At 39.2% G+C, this 27,351-nt stretch overlaps 1 protein-coding gene across 3 annotated transcripts in view; it reads left to right on the top strand.

The window, feature by feature from the left end:
- Positions 1–978: 978 nt before the first annotated feature.
- GABRA4 (gamma-aminobutyric acid type A receptor subunit alpha4) overlaps positions 979–27,351 on the top strand; it is a 63,745-nt gene continuing 37,372 nt past the window's right edge. The window contains exons 1-7 of one of the 3 annotated variants that reach the window (XM_060147292.1): positions 979–1,007; positions 1,493–1,611; positions 16,227–16,294; positions 17,260–17,480; positions 17,653–17,735; positions 20,387–20,530; positions 22,198–22,350. In XM_060147292.1, coding sequence (XP_060003275.1) covers positions 979–1,007; positions 1,493–1,611; positions 16,227–16,294; positions 17,260–17,480; positions 17,653–17,735; positions 20,387–20,530; positions 22,198–22,350 — 817 coding nt within the window. Of the gene's footprint in view, positions 1,076–1,492; positions 1,612–16,226; positions 16,295–17,259; positions 17,481–17,652; positions 17,736–20,386; positions 20,531–22,197; positions 22,351–27,351 lie in introns of all 3 variants that reach the window. The other 2 variants (XM_060147291.1, XM_060147293.1) reach the window with 2 other exon arrangements.

The raw sequence follows: 27,351 nt of genomic DNA on the forward strand, positions 1-27,351 counted from the left end.
TTCTGGAAGTCAAGTCAGCTCTGTTGTGAAAGAAAAAGAGCGTCAACTGTCTCAAGAAGTGAAAGTGATTTTGACCAGATGTCCCTTTTCTCCACCTCTTTTCTGCCCTCCAGAGAAAGGATGGAGCAACAAAGCAGAGGGCCTGTGCATGCCAGGCGGCTACGGGTATCATAAAGGAGTTTGGTATCTTTGCAGCACCAGCTTGGCAAAGGAGTTGACTACAGAATGAGGCTCAAGTCCACTTCCTAACAGTTTGGCGAGAGTCTGCCCAGTGAGTTGCAACCCCTTTTACCAGGAAGAATCTTCTTTCCTTTGGCGCCCCCCAACACCTGAAGGGGAGAGTCCCAGAGGTTGTGTCCGTCCAGATTTGATCCCCTCTCCCTATCCTGGTCTCCCACTCCCCAGGCCCAGCAAGCCCTGCCATGTCGCCCTTTCTCCACCTCCAGCCTTGAAAATGGGTACAAACCGGTCCTCAAACAACCTAAAGAGAGAGGAGCTTCAGGGGTTCAATCCACATCCCAGCGGGAGGGAGAAGTGGAGGCTAAGCTTTGCTGTGGGCAGGGACACACCCGTGGTGGGGCGTTGCGAGCGCGAGGAGGGGCGGAAGCCCCTGGTTCTGCTCCCCGGGGTTAAAGGTCGGAAAGTACTTGGCTCAGCCGTTCCGTGCCCGCGCCCCAGGGTTAACCCCGGCAGGTTCGGGGTGCGGGCACGAAAGGGTGTGAAGGAGATACACAGCTCTCCATACACTGGAGAGCTCGGCAAGGAAAGGAGGGGGCGAGGCAAGGCAGGAACCGCCTCCCCGGCCCGCGTGCACACACGCGCCCACCGCGGCTGGGGCTGGCTGAGCGCAGGCGAGTGTGAGCGCGGGCGAGTGTGAGCGCGAGTGTGCGCACAACCGCGGAGAGCCTCTGCCCTCGCCTCGCACCCTGCTCAGGGCATCTGGAGAGCCTGGAAACCTGAACAGGCTTAAAGTATGGCATGTTGCAAAGATGGTTTCTGCCAAGAAGGTACCCGCGATCGCGACGTCCTTCGGGGCCAGTTTCGCCCTCCTGCACTTCCTGTGCCTGGCGGCTTGGTGAGTTCCCCGAGGTACTGAGGGCCTGGGGAAGGTGGAGAAGGAGCCAGCTCTGGGTCCCCTCTGGCTGCCAGCCTCCCCCCCCACCCCCCGCAAGGGCGAATTAGACCCTCTGGTCTCCGCTGTAAGGTCAGCGGCCCGGAGCCGGACTTTGCTCTGACCACGTAGACGCCGAGAGCAGAAGGGGCGCGGGGTGCAAGAAGAGTGTGGATATTGGGGTCCGTGTGCGCGGGGTGCGCCTTTCCTGACCATTTCTTTCTGTCCCCCATCCCTCCGCCCTGCCTCCTTTAGTTTGGGGCAAGAGACTCTTTTCCTAGAAGATAAATCTGTTTCCACCTGTTCGCTGATCAATTCTTAAAATAACCCCATCCGCCCCTGTTTTTTTTTGTGTGTGTGTGTGTGTGTGTGCGTTTGCAGTTTAAACGAATCCCCAGGACAGAACCAAAAGGAGGAGAAATTATGCCCGGAAAATTTTACCCGCATCCTGGACAGTTTACTCGATGGTTATGACAACAGGCTGCGTCCTGGATTTGGGGGTATGAACGATTTCAAACGCGCACGTGTGTCCTGTGTGTCTCTCTCTGCGTCTGTCTGTCTGTCTGTGAGAATATCATGAGGTATGCGTCGCGTGCAAAAATGAAAAATCTCTCAATCTCTCTCAATCTCTCCCTCCCTCCCTCTTTCCCTTTCCCTCTCCCTCTCCCTCCCAATGTCTCTTTTCTCTCTCTCTCCCCTCTTTTGATGAGTCCTCTGACCAGAAACCCGCCCCCACCCGTACTTTCCCATCTCCCTGCCCCCTCAGAAGCTTGGCCTCTCCGGAACACCAATTACCTTCCGGGACCTGACTGCCGGGTGGGCGAGGTTGAAGGGGAAGTGTCCAAAATGGGAACTCGAGGCTCAGCTGCCCTGGTGCGCTGTGCCCTGAGAATGTACGCCCCCCTAACCTGGTCACTGCTCAGAGCAGGTTGCACTTGACACAGCTGATACGAAGTTCCCTGTCCTCCCACGTGGAATCAGTCCCTCTGCCAAAACCTCGACCCTGTTCTGCCTAGGACAGGAATCAGGGGCACAAGATGCCTGCTCTCCTAGAGAACCCAGTCCTTTCCTATTCTTTTCTACCTTGGGATGAAAGTTTACTTTATTTGCAGAGGTGGCATTTACTACCCTCCTAAGACTTTGGAGTCGGGTATTTCTGCTTTATTTCTTCCTTCAGTAAATGTGTATAAAGGGTCTAATAGAGGCAGATCCATTAACAGCACTGTTGTTCTTTTCCATATTCATAATCCCTTTGCTTATGTAATGAGAATCTATGTGGCAAGCATTGTGCTAGGCACCAGGTTCACAGAAATCTCAAGATATTATTCTTAACCTCAAACACCGTCTCAGTCCAGTTCAGAGAGAGAACATGTGTCTTCACCCAAAGTGTTGGCCCATGGCTTCTGACCACCAAGTTCCTGTTCTTTCCAGTACTCTGAGCTAGTTACCCTCTTGGGAAATGCGTTGAATAAGACATAGGCTCTATCTTAAAGGATATAGATACTTTACTGTATAATCCTCACAGCAGCCCCAAGAGAAAGCTATTACTATTCCTATTTTACAGAGGAAGAAATTGAGGCTTAGAAAGATAAGCGACTGGTCCAAGTTCACAGTTAATAAGTGGCGTGGGCAGGATGTGAACCCAGATCAGGCTGTGTATTTAAAAGACAAACCCATGAAGACTGGGATGCTATCAGATATTCTGTGATGAGTATCATAATATTAGAAGCACTGAAGCATTTCATTTAAGCTTCCTATGGAGGGTGTTTAAGAGATAAGAAGATGGGGAGTGTAGAAGGTAAAAGGAAGCAGCATGTTCCTGGGAAAGAGGACAGAATTAGACATTATTTCCAAGTTGTTTGGTCCCAGCCTAGAAAGAATTGTTGGAAATAAAAGAGAAGTGGATAGATTAGAGCTGGATGAGTCTTTAGAGTCTGTCTAGTCTTGTTCTCCTCATTTAACAAAGGAGAACACTGAAGATTCAAACAAGAAAGTGATTTATACAGGAAACATAGCATATTAATGATAGGCTGGAATCCGGTCTTCTGGAATCAGGAGCCATTTTTTTCCTGGATTTTATTGAGACGGTTACAGGGAGCCATTGAAGATTTTACTTCAGGTTTTGCATGTTGACAGTGATAAAGATGGATGAGAAGGATGAAAGATTCTCTTGGTTCTTTTCACGTTGCCTCTCCAGGGGTAGGCTGCTCAGCACCGCATTTGGCTTCATGCAAATCTGAAAAGAGGCTTCCTTACACAAGTGAATCATTTGTCAATGCACGATCTTTCATAAGTGACTAGGAAATTATCACTTTAGATTAAAAATAATTTTGTAGAGAAGGTTTCAGATGATGTGATGCCATTTAAGGCTATATTATATCAATAAAAGACGATTTATCTGCCCATAAAGTTTTTAAGCTTGACATTTCAAGTAAAGAAAAAAATGATGGAAGTATGCAATCACATGTAGTTTAAATATTCATTAGTGGATTGATGTCCCTGAACCTAAATTAAAGTGAAAAGTTATTGAAATCATATGGTTTTATTATTTAATGTTGAAAATTAAAATCATATCTATGCCGTTGGTTATAATGCAAGTTATAATTCAAAAAAGAAGAAGGGATCCATTGGAGTTGCATCTTTTTTACCAACTACCCTCTCCCATGATAATATATAGACAATAAAATGAATGAAATCAACCTGTATAAGACATTGCTGGATTTTGGTTAGCTGCAGTACTGCTAAAATGTTTCAAGGGCAATATTAGTCATCTTATTTGTCTCTGCCAAGTGATCTTCATTGCCCACCTGGAGATCCTTTTATAGCTTTATGGGAAGGGGTTGAATTCACGTTACTTTAAGTGTTAGCAGTTGATTAATTATTAATAGCTTACCATGTAGCAGAGTTTTTGGGGTTGTTGCTCATAAATATTTGTGGTAAATGTAATTCATTTTTTAGAAGTGGGTCATTCTCTGTAAATACGTAGTATTCCAAATGTGACAGAGGAATAGTAATTCTCACCTGCAGAAAATGTGTAATCTGTTTACAAGATGTTATAAATGAGCACCACTGAAAATAATAAGAAAAATCATTGCTAGCAGAGACTCTTGGATGCCACAGGTATGATCCCTTCTTTGACATTTTATACTTTGTGGAAAGTTTGGCATTTTATAAATGAAATGAAAACAATTCAGATTTTGACCAGTGTGCTATAAATACAGATTTATTCCCTGGTTCCTTTAATCCTACTTCTGCTCTCTGTAAAGCATTTACTTTATATCTGTTTATACAACTTAGCAGTGTTCCATATAAAATAAAGCTAAAAGCAAAGATCTGAATTGAAATTGGAAGGTTTGTGATTGCTCAGTAGGCCAGGCAAGGGTTGAAATAGATTTGGAAATGAAATTATGTATTTTTAACTCAGCAGCACAGATTGCAATGGGGAAGTAAAAGGAACTGAAATGGTTCTTGCTTTTCATCCCTCCAAGATCTCCTTTCCCTGGTCTCCCACATTCTCCATTAGAGAAGGAAAGGGGAAAGGTGAGAAGGGAAGGAAGGAGGCAGAGTGAGAGAAACTAGATTGGGACATCTGAAGGGGTAGAGTTCTTCCAGCCGTTGACAAATCAGTCTGCTACCATCCAGAAGTAGCTTGCACCTGCTTAGAAGCAGCACACAGTAAACCATTCCACAAAGGAGCTAGAAAATCATCCCCTTGGCTCGTATCCACTTTCAACACTGTTACACACCGTCTTAAAAATGCATAGCTAAGGTACTAACCACCAGAAAATAGCTTAGGAAGCCAGCCCTTACCCACTTCCATTTATTGAAGGATTATACAACCTTTGGTGCCTGTCAGTCTTTTGAGGCAAATGATCTGGAATAATAAATGCTTCCAGATACATATAAACAGAGATGATTGCCTTAGATCATCTTCTACAATCTCTCTGAAATGGCAGTGGGGCACTAGGGTCAGTTTTGCAAGGTTGTTCTCCAACACAGTAGGACTTCAGATGAGTAGGGTTTTCTACAATTTTGAAAACATTTTCACATACAGTGTCTAATAAGATTATCACAACAAGGCAAAAAGATAAGCAGGGCAGGCATCATCCTTCTGTCACAGAGGAGGCTGAGAAAAGTTGCAATGAATTACCCAATAACCCTGTAATTGACAAGTAATTGACAAGCAATTGACAAGGCCAGAACTCACTTCTCACTCTTTAAACCCTTAGGCAGCTGGTCTTCTGCTACAATCACAGGCAGCTGGTCTTCTGCTACAACCACTTGTAAGAGTTTTTTGCACCCTTCTGTTGAAAAAGAGTCAAATTTTCATTAACAGACCTTCTTGTTACTAAGTAGGTCATTAAAATAAGCAAAACTACATTTCCCCCAGAGGAGTGAAACCAGAACTTTTATTTTAAAGCTCTAATAACATTTTAAAATGGAAAAGCAAACACTGGGGGAGTGTATACACTTAGGTAAATTTGGAAGAATTTTCCCACAGAAATAAAAACTTCTTTGCAGTGTTTTCAGATGATCTATATCTCAACCTAAAAATTAAGTTGATGTGCCATGTGCTAGCTTTATTAATTGAACGTTGACAGAGAATATATTTTTTAAAGTATATAGATGAAATGAACACTTGAAATGCCCAGGGCAACAACTTCATTCTCTTCTGACTTGTCACATTCATTCATTCATTTGTTGAACTAATAGATAGTGAGAGACTGTTATGTGCCACGAACAATGTTAAGTTGTGAAGATATAATTCTGAATCAGATACAGGCTAAGCAGTGTAGAGAGATAAAAATAACAAGGACACAAATAATAAAGTAAATAAAGACAATGCTATGGAACAATCCAATAGTATGCTAGAATAAATCGGGTGAGAGATCTATTTCAGATACAGTGGACAGGGAAGTCTTTTAAGCTAAGACCTAAAGGTGACAGACATGGAAAGAGTAAGCAAAAGTTGTTCTCAGGCAGCAAAAAAGCAAGTGCCAAGATCCTAGGGTAGATAATAAATTAGTGAGATTTAGACAGTGAAGGGTGTCCAGTGTGCCTGGAATCGAAAAGCAAGAGGAAGAATCTCACGGGACTAGCTTGGAGTTGTTAGCAGAGGCCAGATCATACAAAACCTTTGGTAAAGGAGTTTCCTTTTATGAACCTGGACATCACTGGAGATTTTTAGGTGGAGGGAATGACATGGTATGACTTAGATTGTAACATGATCCCTCTGGCTGCCACATAAGAAAAAGAAAGGCTTAGATATAAAAGTTGGAACAATATTAGAAGCAAGGAGACCAATGAAAAAACTTTTTTCCTTGGTTCTTTCCATTAAGTTAATGGTAGCTTGGAATAAGACGTAGCAAAGATGAATATAAACGGATAAAAGTGAGATATATTTTGAAGGTATAATTCAGCAAAGAATTGGTGATAGATTCCATATAGGTGGTAAAGGAAAGAGAGAAATCAAAAATGACTCGTGGATTTTTTTAAGAAAATGGACAGAGAATAGTGTCATTTGAATTGGAGAGGATTGGAGGAGGAAGAGTAATGGGAGGGAGGGTGAAATCAAGACATCCCTGGATATGTTAATCTTAGGATACATGTGTGGCATCCTAGTGATTGTACTTGTCTGGATATCAGAGGAGAGTTTTGTCTGGGATCATCAGTATGTAATGCTGTGAGAATAGATGTCTAGAGAAGAGTATAGAGAGAGCAGAGAAAAGAGCCCACAGCCAAGCCTCAAGGAACATTGACAACTGAAATAAGGGCAGAAAACGTAGAGTTGTCAAAGGAGAATGAAAAGGAGTAGGCTGTGACATATGTGGGCACTAGGAGAGTGTGAGTTACAGTCAAGAGTATGGAATATCTTAGGAAGGAGGTATGAGACACCTCTCAAGTTCTTCTAAGATATTAAGTAAGATAAGAACTGGCCACACGGAGATATTTCATTTTATTCACTTTCATCAAAAATTCATTGATCATATAATATACGCCAGGCACTGTTCTAGGATGGCACTGGGGATTCACTGGTGGACAAAGGAGACGCTGTTTTCTGCCCTCCTGAGCTGATACTCTAGTGAAAGAGACAAAAGGAGAACAGAAATAAGCCAAATATAAAGTATGTCAGATGTTGATAATTCCTATCGAGTAATACAAAGCTGGGGAGGAGGTTGCAATTTTAACTAGAGTAGTTAGGAGGGAGAGACTTGAATGAAGTGATATTTGGTTTTTTTTTAAATTTATTTATTTATTTTTGGCTGCTTTGGGTTTTCGTTGGGGCGTTCAGGGTTTCTCTAGTTGCAGGGGCTAGTAGCAGGGGCTACTCTGTTGTGGTGCGTGGGCTTCTCATTGCAGTGGCTTCTCTTGTTGTAGAGCACAGGCTCTAGGTGCGTGGGCTTCAGTAGTTGTGGCACGCGGGCTTAGTGGTTGTGGTTTGTGGGCTCTAGAGTGCAGGCTCAGCAGTTGTGGCGCACGGGCCTAGTTGCTCCGTGGCATGTGGGCTCTTCCTGGACCAGGGCTCAAACCCGTGTACCCTTCATTGGCAGGCGGATTCTTAACCAGGGAAGTCCCTGAAGTGATATTTGAACTATGATTCAAAGTAGGTAAGAGCATAAGCTGCATTTGGGTGGGGTCTTCTGGTTAGAAGTAACTCTACGTGCAGACATGGTAAGCATGGAATTGTCACTGCAGTGAAGGTAACAGGGCTGAGGAGTAAGAAGGGGTCAGTGTGATAGAAGGATGAGGTAGTATAAAGCTTTGCAGGCTGGTGAGAACTTTGCTTTTACTCTGAATCATATCAGAAGTGAATGGAGGGATTCCATTAGGGGCGAGACCTGAACTGGTTAATTTTCAAAGGCTCACCCTTGGTTGCTGGATTGGGAACAGTGAGTCAGGGTCAAGGGCAACTGCAGAAAGGATTTTAGGATCAACCAGGCAAAAGATGATGGACATTTTGACCAAGTTGGTGGCAGAGAAGTTTGTAAAATTGTAGGAAATGGTTGGCTTCTGGCTATTTTTCAAAGTTCTAGTCTACTGGTGACAGCTAGAACATGGGATGTGACAAAAAGGGAGGTGTCAGGTGTCACTCCAGAATTTGGGACTTGAACATCTAGAAAAATGGAGCTGCCAAGACTGTGGCAGAAGCAGCTTAGGGATGTGGCTGAACAATTTGTATGTGAATATGTTACGTTTGAGCTGCTCATTAGATGTAAAGTGAAGATAGGCTTGGAATTCAGGGATACTGGGTATGTCAATAATGTATGGTATTTCAAGCCATAAAACTAAAGAGATCACCAAGGAATTAATGGTGATAGGGAAAAGGTACAAATACTGAGCTCCGAAGTCCCCAGTGTTAAGAGGTGGGGAAAGAGGTGGAGGAATCTCTGTCCCAGGAAGACTGAAAAGTAGTGACCTTTGAGGTAGGAGGAAAACCTCAAAGAGAATGTACATACCAGATGTTAAATAAAGAAAGAAAACAGTATTTCAGTGTGGAGCAGGACTGGTCGATTATGTCTAATGCTCCTGGCAGACAAAGAAAGATAAGAACATAAAATGGACCACCAGATTTAGCAATATCTACATTTTCAGTGAGTTTGACAAGGGTAGCTTTGGTGGCATGATGAAGGTGAAAGTCTGATTGTGTGGGTTCCAGAAAGAATGGGAGGAGGAGTTTCTTTCTAGACATTCGTACAGTGGAGCAGAGAAATGGGCTGGTAAATGGAAGGAGAAAGTAGCATCAAGAGAGCTTTTTTAAAAATGAGAGAAATAAGATTTTTTTTAAAGTTTGTGGGAAAAGTGCTGTAGATAGGGAAAAACTGGTGATATTGACAAAAGGAATTTTAGTGGATCCTGAGCATGAAAGCTAGATTATAATAGATGATGGAGTGAATAGAAAGGGGAGAATTCCAGGCACTAGGCATAGGTATTTTTCTCCCCCAGAAGTTTAAATACGAAAGAGAAGAGAAAGAGGGAAGGTTGCCTTTTTTAAAGCTGTTTGTGTACCACTGGAAATAGGCAAGTAGAGAATAATATTAGAGTGGAGGGGAGGGGATAACTGAAAGAAAGATGCCTGTGTGACAAGAAGAGACTGTAGAATCCAGAACACAAATTTACTTTCTTATGCTCTTAGTTTAAGGAAAAAAAGATGTACTGGTGCTAATATATATTTACAGGTTCTTTAGGGCAAGAATATGCAAAATGTATTTGTTGTTTCCTAAAATAAGCACTAAAAATCTAGATATAGGTTATCCATAACTTAGTGAACATTTAGATGATATTTCACTGGGATGTTACTTTCTTTTAGATGAAAAAAATACATCAACTTGCATTTCGTATATCATTAAACAAATGGCTGCTTTATTGTCTAGGCCTTTTTTATGTATTTATTTTAAAAAAGCTTCTGCTGCACAGAACTGGATTCTGAATTAATAATCCATGGTTCATGACACACTCCCATGATTGGTTCCCATATCTGTGGACCTTCTTTTTATCTATCCATCTATTCATTTATTTACTATAATAAAATAGAACCCACTTAAATAATTAAACCTTGACAACTTATTCTGCTATATGGTCTCCCTCATCCTATTTGCCTGTCTTCCCCACTCAAAGTAACCACCATTCTGAGTCCTTTTTAAATTATTGCATAGCATGGGACTTCCCTGGAGGTCCAGTGGTTAAGGCTTCGCCGTCCAATGCAGGGGGTGCGGGTTCGATCCCTGGTTGGGGAGCTAAGATCCCACATGCCTCATGGCCAAAAAACCAAAACATAAAACAGAAGCAATATTGTAACAAATTCAATGAAGACTTTAAAAATGGTCCACATCAAAAAAAAAACTTAAAAAAAAATAAATTATTGCATAGCTTTATTTGAATATCATTTTAGCTCAACTTTACTCTTTAATAAATTAAAATTTTAAAAATTTAATTGTTTTGAACATGCTATTTACAATCTTTGGATGCTTTTCTCACTTAATTGTGTATTCCTAAGACGCATTCTTATTGTTGCATATTGCTATAGATCATTCATTTTGACTGCTGTGTGATACACTCATTGCACAGGAACCAGCTGATTCATCTGCTCTGTTGGCAATAGGCATTTTGCTTGTTTCCAGGATTGTGTTGCTGTGAATATTCTGGCCCAAATTTCCTGCTGTAAATGTGCAAGAGTTTCTTTTGCATATATATCCAAGAATGGATTTTTCTGGATCTTAGTGTAAGTGGGAGTTCAACTTGATGAGATAATGCCAAACTGTTTTCTGTGGTAGTTTTACAAATTCAAACTCCCATTTACAGTGAATATGAGATTCAGGATCCACAAACCCTTGAACACTTTGGAAAAGAATATATATATGTGTATACATACATATATATATATGTGTGTGTATATATAATATATATGTATATATATACACACATATATATGTATATATAAATATATATGTATATATATATACTTGAAATGGTATTTTAATGTGAAATGATTTGTATTTTTCTGATTTCTAATGTGGTTGAACATCTTTTCAAATCTTTGTTGCCTACAAGAATCTTGCTTCTGTGAATTGCATTTTCATCTTTGGCTCACATTTTATTGTCGTTTTTAGTACTTTATTTATTCATTTATTTGATGCCTTTAATATTTAAAAAGTAGAGCTGGATTGATAGGATCATACCATAAAGGAAGCACTAATCTTTAAGGTCATCTAAATAAAGCTCTGTTGTTATTTGCTTTCTCAACAATATCAATAGACATCTGTTCCTTGTTTAATATGCAGGAACGCTAGTTTTTCTATATTTTGTAAGTGACAAAGAGCATTAGAGCCTTATTTAAATATTTCACTAAGATTCCTTGCTGTTGTTGTACCTTTTAAGTACTTTAAGTCTCTTGATTTGGGAAGACACATTAATAGTGTTTTGTAAGACGTAGCTGGATGCATGGATTTAGGTGGCTGAAAACCCAGAAATCTTTCCTCAAGCGCGTGGCTGGGGAGGCAATGTGGAGAGCAGGGAATGAGTCGTTTCAGCATCTGCAGAAGTGTTTAAGTCTCTTTCCTGGGTGTGATAGCAAATTGGATCCTATTACTGGAGAAGAAATTAAAAAGTGATATTTTTGTCCAGGTCTCTACAGCTGAAGTAAACAGTGGGAAATTTTCTGAAATGTTAATTGCCTTCCCACTTTTCAAGCAAATAATAAAGTTATTAGATTCATTAATAAGATGGGAGTATTCCTCTGAATTTGATCCTGGTGGTGTTGGCTCCTTCTTTCAAAGACTGTTGAAGATCACTTTGCCTTAGGAACTGTCCACCATATTGGGGGGATTAAAAACTATTTCCCTATTAGCAAAGTAGTAAGGTTTTAAAATAAAAGATGTCTTTTATGTTACACAAATGCATAGAAAATTATGAGAAGTCCTTCCAAGCTGAAAATTATCTGGTTTCTATGTAATTATGCTCTTAGGAGGGTTGATTTGAACATCCTAAACAGCAGTGTTAGAGGAAGCGTCTCTAAGAATTATTCTTAATTGCATAGCGACCGTGATTCATTGAAAACTGATTTATTGGAAACCTATTACATGTAAGGCCTGGGATTTGTTCAGGGAAAGGATATAAATATAAATAAAACACGAATTCTACTTTAATCAGGAAATATTTTTAGCTTAACTGATGTAACAAATGAATTCCAGTACTTTTTCCTTTGGGGAGATTTTAAAATCACTGCTGGAATGATATTAGGAACACAATCAAATACATAGTTTTCACTACCTAGTATGTGTAAAGCACTATACTCATTTGGGATTTCCAAGAGGATTAAGATTGGTCTTTGCTGTTAAGGAGAGAAAGACTCAAGCAGGCCATAATAATAAGAGCAATGCATAGGAAGAGCTGCAGTAGTAACGTAGTTCAGAAACTACTCATGAAACAAAATGGGAGAGGTAGGTATGGCATGGTATGTACTAGATAGAAAATTATATGTAAGTCATTAATGGTTGATTTATTATTTAATGATATAATTAGCATCGTTAAATCTAGAACATACTTTGTAGATCAATCCAGGGGCTTATAATTCTGGCTCTGGAATATAATATTTAACCTCTGTGAGCTCAGTTTCCATGTCCATAAAATTCTCATGAAATATCATCCCTGGAGGGTGTTGTGAAGATTGAATGAAATAGCATATAGGAAGAGCCTAGTATCCTGCTTGGCACATAGTAGGCCTTAAATAAATAGTAATAGTATCTCTGCTTATTGTTCTTTGGGAAGAACCCCATTTCTTGAGAGCGGGGCCACACATACATGCCCCTTGATCTGTCCACTCTCCATCCCGACTGCCACATCCTTAGTCCAGGACACCGTCATCTCTCACATGGCCTGGTACAGCAGCCTCTTAGAAAAGCCTTCTTCTACTCTTGCCTCCCTATAATTCGCTGTCCATACAACTGCCAGAGTGATTCAGATCATATATTTAGATCATATATTTTCCTTACATCACACCTTTGATGGTCTCCCAATGATCACGGGATACAAGTCAAACTTCTTACCACAGCCTATAAACAGAGGCAGAGCTGGACTGCATATCAGAGGGAGAGCACTTGGGGAAAGAACACAGGACAGATGATTAACCTCTGGGTTCATTTGCTTCAGCTGCCGTAACAAAGCACCACAGACTGGGTGGCTTAAATAACAGCAAGTTTATTTTTTCACAATTCCGGAGGCTAGAAGTCCAAGATCAAGATGTCAGCAGGGTTGGTTTCTTCTAAGCTCTCTCTTCTCGGCTTGTAGATGGCCATCTTCCCTCTGTGTCTTCACATGGTTTTTCTTCTGTATGTTTCTGTGTCCTAATCTCCTCTTCATATGAGGGCACCAGTCTTATTACATTAGGGCCCATCCTAGTGACCTCATTTTAAGTTTATTCCCCTTGTAAGGACCCTATCTCAAAATATGATCTCATTCTGATGTACTAGGTGCTACTTCAACATATAAGTTTAGGAGGAACATAATTCAGCCCTTAACAACCTCTCTCATGAAGATTTATACAAGTTTAAAACAGTGACAATAACATATATGATAAATATGTTGCTTAAAACATACCACTTTCAGAATATGGCCAGAGAAGTAGGTCCGAGCCTTTCGCCTTGAAGTTATCCTCACCTGAAATGCGTTCTCTCAGCTCTTCCAAAGTCTCGCGATCATCATCCAGATCTCAGTTTAAAAGTCACTGCTTGGAAGATTGGCTAAATAATCTAGAGTGGCTTTCCCAGACTCTCACTCTGTTACTGGCCTCTTTTGTTTCTCTTATGAATGACAGCATTCTTCCATTTACTTCATTTCTTTATTATTTATACTTTCACTCCCCCAGTAGCATGTTAACTCCCTGAGGCAGGGAACTTGAGAGTCTGATTTACCATTGTATCACCAGGGCCTAGCATGGAACCTGGCATACAGCAGGTGGTCACTCAATAAATGTTGACTGAATGGGTGTCCGAATGAAATTTCTCTACCAATTATACGTTTTTAGGATCTCATTCAATCTCAAAGACCTTTGTGATCTTATAAAGCAAATACTAAATAATGTCACAAATACCAAGCAGTTTTCAAGAATCATTGAAAAAGTAGTATGTTATGTAAGAATTTGAAAAGATTCATTATTATCATGGAATCATTATAACCTTAAGAATTAGCATAAACCCACAGACCTTAAAATAAATGTATAAGGAAAAATATGATTGGCCTATATCCTCCCTCTCCTACCCTTCCCCCACTTCAATAGAACACCTATGGTATTAATATTTTACAGGACATGGTTTGGTAAATAAATACTGTTCTAGAAAACAGATAAATGCTTTCTGTGAACTGAAGTGAAGAGCATCACCTAGGAACTTGTTAGAAATGCAAATTGTCAGGCCCCACCTTAGACCTAATCTAACAGCAAGTCTGGGGTGGAGTCCAGCAATCTGTACTTTAACAAACCTACCAGGTGATTCTGATCCAGTTAAAGTTGAAGAACCAGTATCCTAAATTGATCTTCAAAGTAACTGGATTTCTCAAGATTCTCATCAAACAGTCCTGTTGTCAGGACCTACTCAACCTTATTTGTTCTGAGGAACTTATCTCTCCTTGTCCTGACTTGCACTGAAGTAGTGTTTTTTAACACTTTAGCAGTTGTCCTTAAGAAACAAGCAGAGTGATTTTTCCCACTTTTGAATCTTTTTGAATGAAATCTCCATCTACTAGGGTTCAACACACATTACTTGCTTCCTGGATTACCTAGCTATTCCTGAAACACTTTGGCTTTACTATCATATTTTTGTTGTTGTTTTCAATTTCTCATTCAAATAAAAATTCACTTAACTTCTCACACTTATTCTCTGTTTTCCAAAGGTGTTATTTTTTAAAAATGAAAACTCATAGCAGATCAGCCTGATCTCTACTTTTTCTCTCACTATACTTCCAAAGGATATATTTTTCGTAGGATACTTATTCAAAAACGAATTTTCTTTCTCCTTCAAACTATTTTTCTTTCTGTGGTTCAATCTTTACCATATAGAGGGAGAGATATTCTCATTTGTTTTATGAGGGTAACTTTAGACCTAGGGCATTAAGCTATCCCAATTGTTCTTTGTCTTTTTTGGCGTTAAGTCCGATTGCCCAACCATTATTCAAGGGAAATAGTCCATCTTGATAGCAGATGTTATTCTTTCCGGTATGGAATAGGTAGCCCCTGGACATACAGTGTTGTAAACCATCATTTAAGAAATCAGGGCTTCCCTGGTGGTGCAGTGCTTGAGAGTCCGCCTGCCGATGCAGGGGACACAGGTTCCTGCCCCGGTCCGGGAAGATCCCACATGCCGCAGAGCGGCTGGGCCCGTGAGCCATGGCCGCTGAGCCTGCACACGTCCGGAGCCTGTGCTCCACAACGGGAGAGGCCACAACAGTGAGAGGCCCGCGTACCGCAAAAAAAAAAAAAAAAAAAAAAAGAAATGATGTTCAAGATTGCAACAATTTTAAATTTTTATTAGTAATTAAAATTGATATGTATAATAACAATTGCTATCATTATTGAGCACATTATGTTCTGGAGACTGGGACAGGTGATTTACATGTATTATTTCAGTTAATAGTCATTAAAACCTTTACCTCTGATGATATGTGACTTGACCAAGATCATACAATTAGAAAGTGTTAGAGCCAAAATTGAACTCCAGAATTTCTGATTTTAAGCATTGTGCTAAACCCAGATTGCAGCAACTTTCCTTTGTCTAAAATCTGTGTCAGCCCATTGTCATGATGCTCCCACGTTTCCCTTCTGCCAGACACACCCATATACTTGTTCCTGAACCAGTTTTATTTAGACGTAGGAAAGAATCTCAGTAGTGGCCATTATTGGAAGAAAAGAGAAACTAATACCTGTTAAGTACTTTCATGAGAGAGTAACTGTGTTCAGGGTCTCATAGGAGCAATTTCATTTGATCTCCATCAACAGTCTTGCCTGATAGTTATGGTTGCTGCTGTTGAGGAGTTAAGTAACTTGCCCCAAATCACACAACAAGAAGGTGGTAGAGCATAAATAGGTCTAACTTTTAGGAGAGCTTGACTTTGGTCCTAATTACCAGTGGATGGTTTACCTATCAAAGGTGACATGACTCATTTTTGTGTTTAAGTTTTTACCAATATCCTTAACTTGCCAAAGATGCATTCCTTACAGCCATTATGGTTTTTCTCCTCCTCAATCTTGTGGTTAAGTTCCCTCTTTTTAACAGCTCACTTCTTTACTAAAGGCCAATCAGATGATGGACTAAAAAAAAATCACAAAGGCTAAAAGCTTTTGTTCCCTGCACTGCCTGTTGTAGCAGTGCCCAGGGGTGATGTATCTTGAAGAAATAAGGTTCCTGGTAAGTAATTGGGGTTTCTTTTTGACCGTAAGTAAACATTGCTTTCTGGTTTTGTTGTTCTTTTGTCTTCATTTTTTGTAGAGCTGCACTGTCTCATTGAAAATTTAACATGCTCATGAAAACATGATATTTAACGTGTCTTTACTTTTTAATTATCAAACCCACCTTGCCTATAAAATTGGTAATTATTTTTTCACACTTATTTACTTCATACTTACTAGGTCCTGTTACAGAAGTGAAAACTGACATATATGTCACTAGCTTTGGACCTGTTTCTGATGTTGAAATGGTAGGTATTTGGGAAGTTAAATGTACTTTTTGAGGTTTGAAAAAAACATGCAGAAAAGGGGGCAATTAGCATTTATTTTGTAATCGATCACACAGAGCTAGAAAGTCAAAGAACAGCCTAAAAAGTTTACAGAAGTAAGACGTGGAACTTGCATTTCACCTCTAACATTTGAGTATTTTTTGGTTTGGAATCACTCTCAACACAGAAAAGAACATTCTATTACTAGTCCTCATAGTACAACATGTATGTAATATTTTTTTCCCTTAGAAAATTATTGAAGAGGAGAAAATTAGAGAGTGTAATTAGTTTTGGTATGAAACCATATTGTAATCCTAACTGCATTTAGAATTCCTTGTTGGCCCAATTGCTCACTACCCCTCCCCCCACTTCCATCTCTCAGGCATAAAGAGCTTAGACTATCAAGCACTGGTTAAGATAAATTTGTCCATTCAGTTCTGTTCTCTAATATTAAAGATTTTCAGTTTCCAGGTCAAAGAAACTACTTTACTTTTCTCCTTGACTCTAGACAAATGTTAATAAATTCTGTGGTCATAAAATTTCTATTACATATTTTACTTTGCCTTAAAGAGATCCCTACAATTTTATGATGAATTATGCAGTGATATTTGTTACACATTAATTTTGCCACTTGATTTAAAACAAAGTACAACCGTAATTACCTGGTGCTGGTGGTTTTATTAAATTATAGTAATTATTCTTGAATGATTAATATGTATGATTATCTAACAAATGTAGAAGATTAAGGTATAAAGATGGACATAACATGCTTTAATTTCTGACACTCTTTTTTGCTCCACTGATTTTTAAAAAAAAATGTTGCTCCTATTTGTTTTTATTTGGGGTAGTCTTTTTGGAGTGGGAAAGAGGCTAGAATTTAATACATTTTTCTGCATATTTATGTGTAGTCATCTGTGATTGAATATGTCACAAACTAATTTCCCTAGGAATACACAATGGATGTGTTCTTCAGACAGACATGGATTGACAAAAGACTAAAATATGATGGCCCCATTGAAATTCTGAGATTGAACAATATGATGGTAACAAAAGTATGGACTCCTGATACTTTCTTCAGGAATGGAAAGAAATCTGTCTCACATAATATGACAGCTCCAAATAAGCTTTTTAGAATTATGAGAAATGGCACTATTTTATACACAATGAGGTAGTCATTTTTCTTTTTTGCTTTTTATTGTTTTAACTCTCTTTTTTCCTTTCTTCCCTTCCTTCCTTCCTGTCTTTCTTTTTTTCCTTCCTTCCTGCTTCCTCATTGAGGGATCTTTAAATTACTTTTAAAGAAAGTGTTGATTTTGTTTAATTGCCTTTTTCCATCATAGACTCACCATAAGTGCAGAGTGTCCCATGAGATTGGTGGATTTCCCCATGGATGGTCATGCATGCCCTTTGAAATTTGGGAGTTGTAAGTTACAATAAAAATGTTGTTAGAATTTATGATTATCTCACGCAAGCTGATATTTTTATATGTGCATGATTTTCCATAGTCCAACATTTAAATCACTGTCCCTGACAACAACTGTCCAAGGTTTGACTTACAGGAGACTGCTTATTATCTAATATATTTAAATAAAGAAGTAAAAACAACCCCTTTTCCTCCAAAAAGCAAAAACATATTTCTACTTACCTAGCCTACCTAGATAGCCTAGGTAGATTGACTCATAATTAATAGGTTGGTGATCCGTGGTGAAATTTAGGGGCCTCTGAACTCCATGTGATGGTGGTGTAACATAGAAAGTATAAATGATCTTTTTGTTTTTGTAATTTAATAGTTTCTGTTACAAGCAGAATCCTTTATGGCAGACTTGAAAAAAGCAGAAGAAGGTTCGGGGCTTCCTGACATGACATAGGTTAGAATAGCATAAGCAGCACTGTTAGTATAAAAGCGGCCGAAGCATGACCAAAACAGAGTAGGAGGTGTGGTCTGATACGTAGACAGAGCAAGACAGTATAGTGCCTTACAGACCACATTAAGGAGTGTGGATATTATTCTAAGTGCTTTAGAACACCTTTGGAAGGATTTACTAAGGGGTGTGGCACTCTTTGACATTTCACAATTTCATTTCACCTTTTCTACCTAGAAAGGATTGTAGAGATGCTAGAGAGAAGCAGAGAAGAGTTGGAGGCTGTATGTGTTAATATTGATACAAAGATGGTGGTGGCTTAGACTAGCATGGTACCAGAGGAGATGTGAGACAGATGGATTTGGGATATTTTGTGGACGTGAAGGCAAGAGGATAAAATGAATGGGTAGGACAGAATATGGAATTCCTTTCCCCCAAGCTGCCTTCTCAGAGATGGCAGCAAAATGTGATCGTCTCTTCTAACGTCTGCCTCAAGTATTTGACTCAATCAGAATCTACCAAAAATAGATGCTGACTTTTACTATTGCTTCACATTCTTAGTCTCACTGATTGTGAAACTGTTGCCTGCTGTTATCATTGCTCATTGCTTAACTTAATGAGACTCGGCAGTCACCATTCTTTTTATACCCCCAGTAATCACAATATTCCGTTGGCCTAACTTGAATCTAGAGAGGGTCCTTTGCTCCCTGACCAGTGATTTAATGAGAAAAGATAAAAACAGAAAAAAATACGTGGACAGAAAGGTCGATCTTACTGGGGCCAGAATTTAAAACTATTTGTGCTATAATTTAAATTTCACCCAAGATAGCTCTAATCTAGGGAAAGTCCTTTCCCACCCACCCACCCGCCCCCCGCCCCCAGATCTCATGGAACACTCTTCAGAGTGACTTAAACATAGTTGGTCCTCCATCAGGGTTTGTATAAAATAAAGAAATTATTCCTTGGAAGCTGAAGATTTGGGGTTGAGAACTGAAAAGAGAGGCCCATCATACTTATCAAATAAAGATACTTAATTACTTTGGAAGGAGAACAATAACATTTAACTATGTTTACAATTCATAGGCATGAGAAAAAACGGGGAAAAATTGTTATAAGATAGCCAAGAGTAGGATACCTGATTTAAAATATCATGCAGGATCATAGCATTCTGGGACTTTAACTGTATGATTAGGCATAAATATACTTCAGAAGATAAACCTTGACACACAATTGTGTAGTGCTAAATGACAACACAAGCCTTATAGTTTGTTTTGCAAAGTCGCTTATAAAGATAGTCTCCCTAGGTATCAATTCCTTTTGTAGAATTAAACACTTTCACTGAGGACCTACTGTGCTCTAGGCCTTTTAGGAAGGTTTGCAGAGGGTAGCATACAATTCATCTTTGTTCTTCTGAACTCATTTGTGTGTGAGCCAAGCTATCTGTTCTGGGTAGACTGGTAAGCAAGCAGCTGGTCTCCATTTGTACTGAACACCAAATAATAGAAAATGGGCTTGAATTGCCGCTGGGAGGGATTTGATGAAGATAGAAGGGAAAATGTTCTGATTGTGAGAGTTTAAAGGTAGTGCAACTGGTTGTGTAAGTACATTCCCTGGAGAGCTTTATAAACAGCATAGCCAGTTGTTACCGCAGAGTGGTTCCCAAAAAGCATGGGTATTGCCCAGAGGCAGAGTCTGGAATAGGTGACCCCTGGAGAGCTCTCCCAACAGTAGGATTTGCTCTTTTTGTTTTTGTTGTTGTATTACTATACGCAGCATCTGGTACATTTCTAATTGACAGAGCTGCATTAGGATGGAAGAAGTCGATATTGGTCAAATACTGGCAGTGAGTTAGAAAGGGAGTAGCAGTTGGACAGTACTTTTGGGGGGTTTATTATTTCTGCTTTTCAACTGTTTATCCTATTAGTATGGAAACATACCAAGTGCACTGATGGCATACATAGCATTTTAGTTGCCTTAGTTGTAGTCTCCCCTCCAAACCTTTGGCATAAAAATAAGAAATATGCCCGGTTGCAAGGCTGTTTATTTAATCTCTACAGTCTTCTCAATCTTAAACGTGTTTGAATAAATCATAATGATTCTTTTTTTCATGTATTACATCTTTCCTGAACATGTGTAATATTCTTAATCGTTGACCATCAATGCTGATGGAAAAGGAGCTCTGAATCTAACCACATTCTGTGCTCTCATCCAGATGCCTATCCGAAGAGTGAGATGATTTATACGTGGACAAAAGGTCCTGAGAAATCAGTAGAAGTTCCAAAGGAATCTTCCAGCTTAGTTCAGTATGACTTGATTGGGCAAACTGTATCAAGTGAAACTATCAAATCCATCACTGGTGAGATGTTTAACAATTTGAGTCAATATGCTACCTAGCATTGGCAATGGAGTTTTGTCCTAGCTTCTTCATTGAAATATCTCGTGTTTTCAGGGGACAACTAAAAGTTTCCAGAAATAGAGTTGATGCATAAATCACAGTTCAGACTTTATTTGTATTTAAATCTTGTTTTAGTTTAAAATAAATTCTGAGTTTGTGACATGTGAGAAGTGAGCTGGTTTTCTTGTTCAGAAACGAAAGCCAATAGTCAAATATATCAAAACTGTTTTCAACAGAATTCTGAGGCAGAAAATCTGACCATTGATTTTTTTTTTTTTTTGCGGTACGCGGGCCTCTCACTGTTGTGGCCTCTCCCATTGCGGAGCACAGGTTCCGGACGCGCAGGCTCGGCGGCCATGGCTCACGGGCCTAGCCGCTCCGCGGCACGTGGGATCTTCCCAGACCGGAGCACGAACCCGCGTCCCCTGCATCGGCAGGCGGACTCTCAACCACTGCGCCACCAGGGAAGCCCTGACCATTGATTTTTGAGCACTGGATTTCCCTGTTTTTGGTGATTTCCCCAAATCTTTTTTTTTAAAATCTCGCCCAATTTTCGTGGTGCTACGCTACCCTCTTTTCAAAACTAAAAGCAAAACATAAAGCTTAATTATAAAATATATTAAGGTTGTATATTAAAGCTGTCACATGAGTAGATGGATGATTATTATTGATGGTTCTTGGTCTGTACTTGCTTTGGGGATGTGAATGGTAAGAAACATAGGATTTAGTTTTTGTCATATTCAATGGGGAAAAGCAGCTAATTATTGCTTGTTCTAAAACTATTCCTTACATACACATATCACCAGGAAAAACTATTTTTTTTTAAGACATTTCTTTTCCAGCCTGTAAGTGAGATTAAAAATACATTTTGGGAGGATTTGAGGCTTCTGAATCTTGGGCTTCACAGTCTGAGAATAAAGCTACTGCTTCCTAAGTAACTTTCTCAATACATTACTTTCAGATGTAACATTAAAAATATTATCAAGAGCTACCAGAAATCTTATGGTAATATTTACTTATTAGCTTTTTTAGGTTTTTGTCTAAACGCCAATAAAACATGCCTGAACTCAGGGATGTTACGTATGGCTGTATGTTATATGTGTTTCTTTGTATTTTTCTTCACATATGCCACATTTAGAAATAAAGCTCTTTCCTAAAACTAAGACAGTAAGGTAACCTTTCCCTAAGCATATATGTATATATAATGTATGCCTTTGTATTCCAATTCTTTCTAAAATTAAGCTTTATATTTTCATGTGTATGTGTATTTTCATTTTTTTCTAGTGATTTTCCATAAAGGTTAGGTCTAAATTCTGCTCTAGAAAATGCTGAAAATGAAGGCTAATCGCTTTAAAATAGAAAGCACTGCAAGAATTTTTATAAAGTTATAGCCCAACTTATTAAATTGCTTAATTACTACATGCAACAGAAATGTTTTTCTGTGTAATGACGTGCAGTATCATTCCCCTCCTAGTTGGGAGCTACATATTTCTCAGTGCTTGTGTTGTTACGCAATCCGATACTTTCTTTGCCTAGAATACTGTTTGTTAGTCTGAAATATGATTATAAAGCCATTGAATAATTGCCTGCAGAACCTATAACGTATTTTCCTCATGTTTCATTCGCAGGTGAATATATCGTTATGACGGTTTACTTTCACCTCAGACGGAAGATGGGTTATTTTATGATTCAGACGTACATTCCATGTATTATGACAGTAATTCTTTCTCAAGTTTCATTCTGGATAAATAAGGAATCAGTTCCAGCTAGGACTGTATTCGGTAATTATAATCATTTCTTGGGTATTTTTGTCCACCTTACATATTGATCATGGGAATAACCTTTAGATATCATCTCTAACAAAATATTAAACAGTAATATATCTGGCTGTGCTAAGTAAAGAATCACATAAGGTTTCTTTTTTTTTTTTTTTTTTTTTTTGGCGGTACGTGGGCCTCTCACTGCTATGGCCTCTCCCGCTGTGGAGCACAGGCTCCAGACGTGCAGGCTCGGGACACTCAGGCTCAGCGGCCATGGCTCACGGGCCCAGCCGCTCCACGGCATGTGGGATCCTCCCGGAACGGGGCACGAACCCTTGTCCCCTGCATCGGCAGGCGGACTCCCAACCACTGCGCCACCAGGGAAGCCCCTAAGGTTTCATTTTTATCAGCCAATACAAAGTAATAAAGCTTGAGAGGATATGGGCAGTCCATCCCTTCCTTTGGGGCTCCACCAGATTTCCTTTATTGAAAACTGGCAGGTGAAGACCAAGTGTGAATCTGAATATAATTTCACTTTGGGTGATGTTCTTGGGTTCCTAGCTTAATGCTATGTAATTGAATTAAAAACCATATCTGTGTGTTGAAATGAAATGCATTGGGAGCTTAAAATAAAACAAAAGTCATGGATGAATGAATATGAAAACCTGAGAATAATTTGCCTTTTAATGAAGAGGAACAAAAGGCAAATGGTTTAAATGCATGGAATTGGAAGTATTATATGCTTAGTTTATTAGCTTATTGTTATATTCTACCTACATCTTTTTTTTCAGAATACTACACATTTTATTCTTTTTGTTTTTACAGTGGCTTCCTATATATCATATTCTTAACCATATGAGGTCCAGAACACCTGAGTTTTCAATTTTTGTAGCTGAAAATAAGCCTTTTGCATATCAGGCTTGCCTTTAAATATTAAAATTAGTTATAATGATATTTATTTAATTTAACATATCTCTCTATTCTTTTTCTATTGATTGTGAGTGGCAAAAGCATTCAGTTATGGGATGAAAATGATCAGAATTGCTCTGGAATGGAGGTATAATCCTCACAAGAGATGCCAATTTCCCTTTGCTTTCTCTACTTGGTAGAAAGCCAGATAGAAGCCATGGTATAATATCCCTCATCACACAATAGCTGAAGGGATGCTGGTGAGAAGGAACTGGAGAGAATGGGAACTTCTCATCCCACCCCTGATCCATTTAGAGAACTTCTGATATAAGGGCATCTTAGTGTTCTCAGTGGACCTGAATGTGGGGTGTTTGCCATGGACACCCTCCCCCACCCCTTTAGGTTCACTGAAGAAGGTTTTGGAATCCTACCAGGGATACTCTTAGAGGAGGGTCAGTGCTGAGGGTAGGGTGTGACCTCACGAAGGCAGTGAACAGGTGTTATGGCACTACCTACTTCGTAGAGTTGTGAGGGTTCATTGCAAGTGTTGAGTAAATTTTAGCTATTAAAAATAGGTGTGAAAATGAAAGAGAAAAAAACACATCTAAGCTTTGGACTCCAATAGGTCAGGTTTTAAAACCCACATCTGCCACTTATTTTCTCCATCCATAAAACTGTGGTAACACATCTCTCCTTCACAGACTAGTAAAGATTTAGAATTATGTGCAGTGCTCATTACAGGGTATGTGGAGCACTTACACATATTAGTTACTCTTTACCATATGCTCTATTGCGTAGGGGAGATTTATTTTGTTATGACCTGGTTTCCTTGATTATTAACAGTTTTTAAAAGAAAATATGCATTATTATGTAATGCCAGACACTCTGCTAAATTCTTTTTTTTTAAATGAAATACAGTTTATTTGCAGTGTTAGTTTCAGGTGTACAGCAAAGTGACTCAGTCATATATATATATATATATATATATATACACACACACACACACACACACATATATGTATATTTTTGTTCATATTCTTTTCCCTCCGAGGTTATTACAAAATATTGAGTATTGTTCCCTGTGCTATAAGTAGGACCTTGTTGTTTATTTTATATATAGTAGCGTGTATATATTAATCCCAAACTCCTAATTTATTCCTCCCCGCACTTTCCTCTTTGGTAACCATAAGTTTCTTTTCTATATCTGTGAGTCTGTTTCTGTTTTGTAAATAAGTTCATTTGTGTCATTGCTTACATTCCACATGTAACTGATATCCAATGATATTTTTCTTTCTCTGTCTGGCTTACTTCACTTAGTATGATAATCTCTAGGTCCATCCGTGTTGCCGACAAGGGATTAATCTGCTAAATGCTTGATGTCCATTCTCTCATTGAGTGCAGTGAGAGAATGATTAACCTTGGGTCTACACATCATGTCCAGAGGCAGCCTGACTGGGCAGGAGGTATCTGCTGAGGCTGAGAACCAGATCAAAGTCCCTTAACTTTTCCTCGTACAAAAAATATTAATATTTCAGGAACTGTCATCATTGAAAATAAAAATAAAATTACTTTTACACATATACCATCTTTTTTCTATGTTCCTAAATAATTTCTAGAACAGATAATATTGACCCATTAATGATGCCTTTGATTAAGAGGTAATCATGTCAAAATTGCAGACTCTGGAGCGAGACAAAAGTTGTAACCCCAAAGTCTACCACTTATTAGCTGTGAACCTTCAGTGAGTTATTTCTGCCTGTTTCCTCATGTGTTACAACAGGATACATTGTTGCTACTACATAGGGTTGCTAGGAGGATTCAATTAATTAATTTGTTTTTGGTTTTTGTTGTTTATTTTGGGATTTTTGCTTTTTTTAAAATTTTTATTTATTTTTGGCTGTGTTGGGTCTTTGTTGCTGCGCACGGGCTTTCTCTAGTTGTGGTGAGCTGGGGCTACTCTTTGTTGTGGTGCTCACGCTTCTCAATGTGTTGGCTTCTCTTGTGGAGCACGAGCTCTAGGCGCCCGGGCTTCAGTAGTTGCGGTGCGTGGGCTCAGTAGTTGTGGCGTGTGGGCTCTAATGCATGCGGACTTCAGTAGCTGTGGCTCGCAGGCTCTAGAGCACAGGCTCAGTAGTTGTGGCACACGGGCTTAGTTGCTCCGTGGCATGTGGGATCTTCCCGGACCAGGGATTGAATCCGTGTCCCCTGCATTGGCAGGCAGATTCTTAACCACTGTGCCACCAGGGAAGCCCTCAATGAGTAAATTTGGATAAAGCCCTTGGAACAATGCCTACCACACAGTAAATACTATTTTTAGTGTCATTGATTACTATGACAGCTCACGCTGCCATCTCCCTCATTTGAGAATCACTACTTGATACTATAATGTGAATGTTCCCCATATTTTCTAGTTATTGTGATTGGTTGATAAGCTTTGAATGCTTTCTTGGTTCATTATAAACTCATAGCCATTGTTTTGTCCCATTTGTCCGCAAATAATAGAAATTTCCAGTGGTATGGGGAGAGATAGCATTGATTATATATTATATTGCCCACCCAGCATTTCCTATCCAGATAAGATACTGTAAGGAAATTAAGTAGCATGTGGTAAGGATACCGGTAACACTAATAATAATGATGATAAGATTTGCCGTGTACTGATAGGGGTCATCTTACTTAATCTTCACGATAACTCAGCAAGGTAGGCATTATTAATTTCGTATGGCTAAGGATATAGACTCAAAGAGATTAAGAAACTTGTATAAAGTCATATATTTAAGCGATAGACGCAAGACAATTTCTGCCTAACTTTGAGAACTCTCCCATTTCTACTCTGCCTTTCTTTCTTTACAGGGGGTCTGGGGACATGGGGGCTTGTGGAGAATTCCAGAGCAGCTGAGTGAAATTGTATGGCTGTGTGCTGAGGATACTTTGTGGGTAGCTTTTTCCATTGGTTTCTTTCTGATTGTGCTCATGTACCAAGATACTGGTTTTGATTGACCAGGGAAATTATGCCCAATAATTAAGTCTTCTAAGACCTAAGGTGTGTCAGAATGGTAATTATTAAATTGTTTATTGATGCTTTCGATGGTATTTTTTAAGGAAGTTAAGTTTTAAGTATTTGCGGGCACGTAAGCACTCTTTCATTTGAGATTCAGGTAAAAAAATTAATTCTGGTCTAGTATTTATCTTTCCAAATTCTCATTTTCCTCTTCACTCAAGGAGAGAATTTTCTGGATCAGGGGTGTCTTTCAAGATCATGCGAAAACAAAACCAAAAAAAATCAGTGTAAATATGAGAGGTAGAGTGTGCTGAATTCTCTGGCAAGGGCTTCTATCTCTAAAGTTGTGTGCCTCTAAGTTTTCTAATTATTCCAGTATAGTAAAACATGAAATCTGAGTAAATGCCAGCTGGCATATGTACATCATTACTAGTTCATTTTCTAGGAGTGGCTAGCCAAAAATTCACTCTTGTGTACAGTCTTAGCCTACTCGTACATGTCCTCTTCCAGCTTCTGGGCCAACCAATATGGTGCATGTTCAGCACTCTAAAAACAGGAACTGGCATCAATACTTGAACGTGTCAAAAAAATTCCATGGTTATTAAGGTGCTTTCACGGTAGATGTGGTAACGGATGTACTATCTTCCTCGATGCAGAGGAAGCATGGCTTCTTATCTGAAAAGTTGGCATCTGTTTGCTATTGTGTTGGTGTTTATTTAACCAAATGTTCCACCTAAAAACAGGTGTAATAAGCCCATTCCTGTTGTGCTAATGCTTTCTTAAATTTGAACTCCAGGCAGAGAAACTTTTTAATGTCTAAAGGGATGGCAACTTCAAACACTCAGCCAATTGTTTATGCCAGTTACTTTCCTAATTTTGCCAACAGTCATAGAATAGGAGTCATAATATCTGAAGGGTCTTTCTACAAACTTTAGAATCAAGTTTACCCTAGACAATGAAAGAGAGATGGAAAGCGGCCACATAGCCAATGTTTTTGCGTAGATGTCCATACGTTATTTAACATATTCCTAAACCTGGTGATCCACCCTCCTTAACATTCAGAAAGTAATTTTTGGATTCATGGCTCAATAATTGAACTAATACTCTGCTTA

The sequence above is a fragment of the Lagenorhynchus albirostris genome, chromosome 4 (genome assembly GCF_949774975.1).
Source record: "Lagenorhynchus albirostris chromosome 4, mLagAlb1.1, whole genome shotgun sequence".
In the NCBI taxonomy this organism is placed as follows: Eukaryota; Metazoa; Chordata; class Mammalia; order Artiodactyla; family Delphinidae; genus Lagenorhynchus; species Lagenorhynchus albirostris.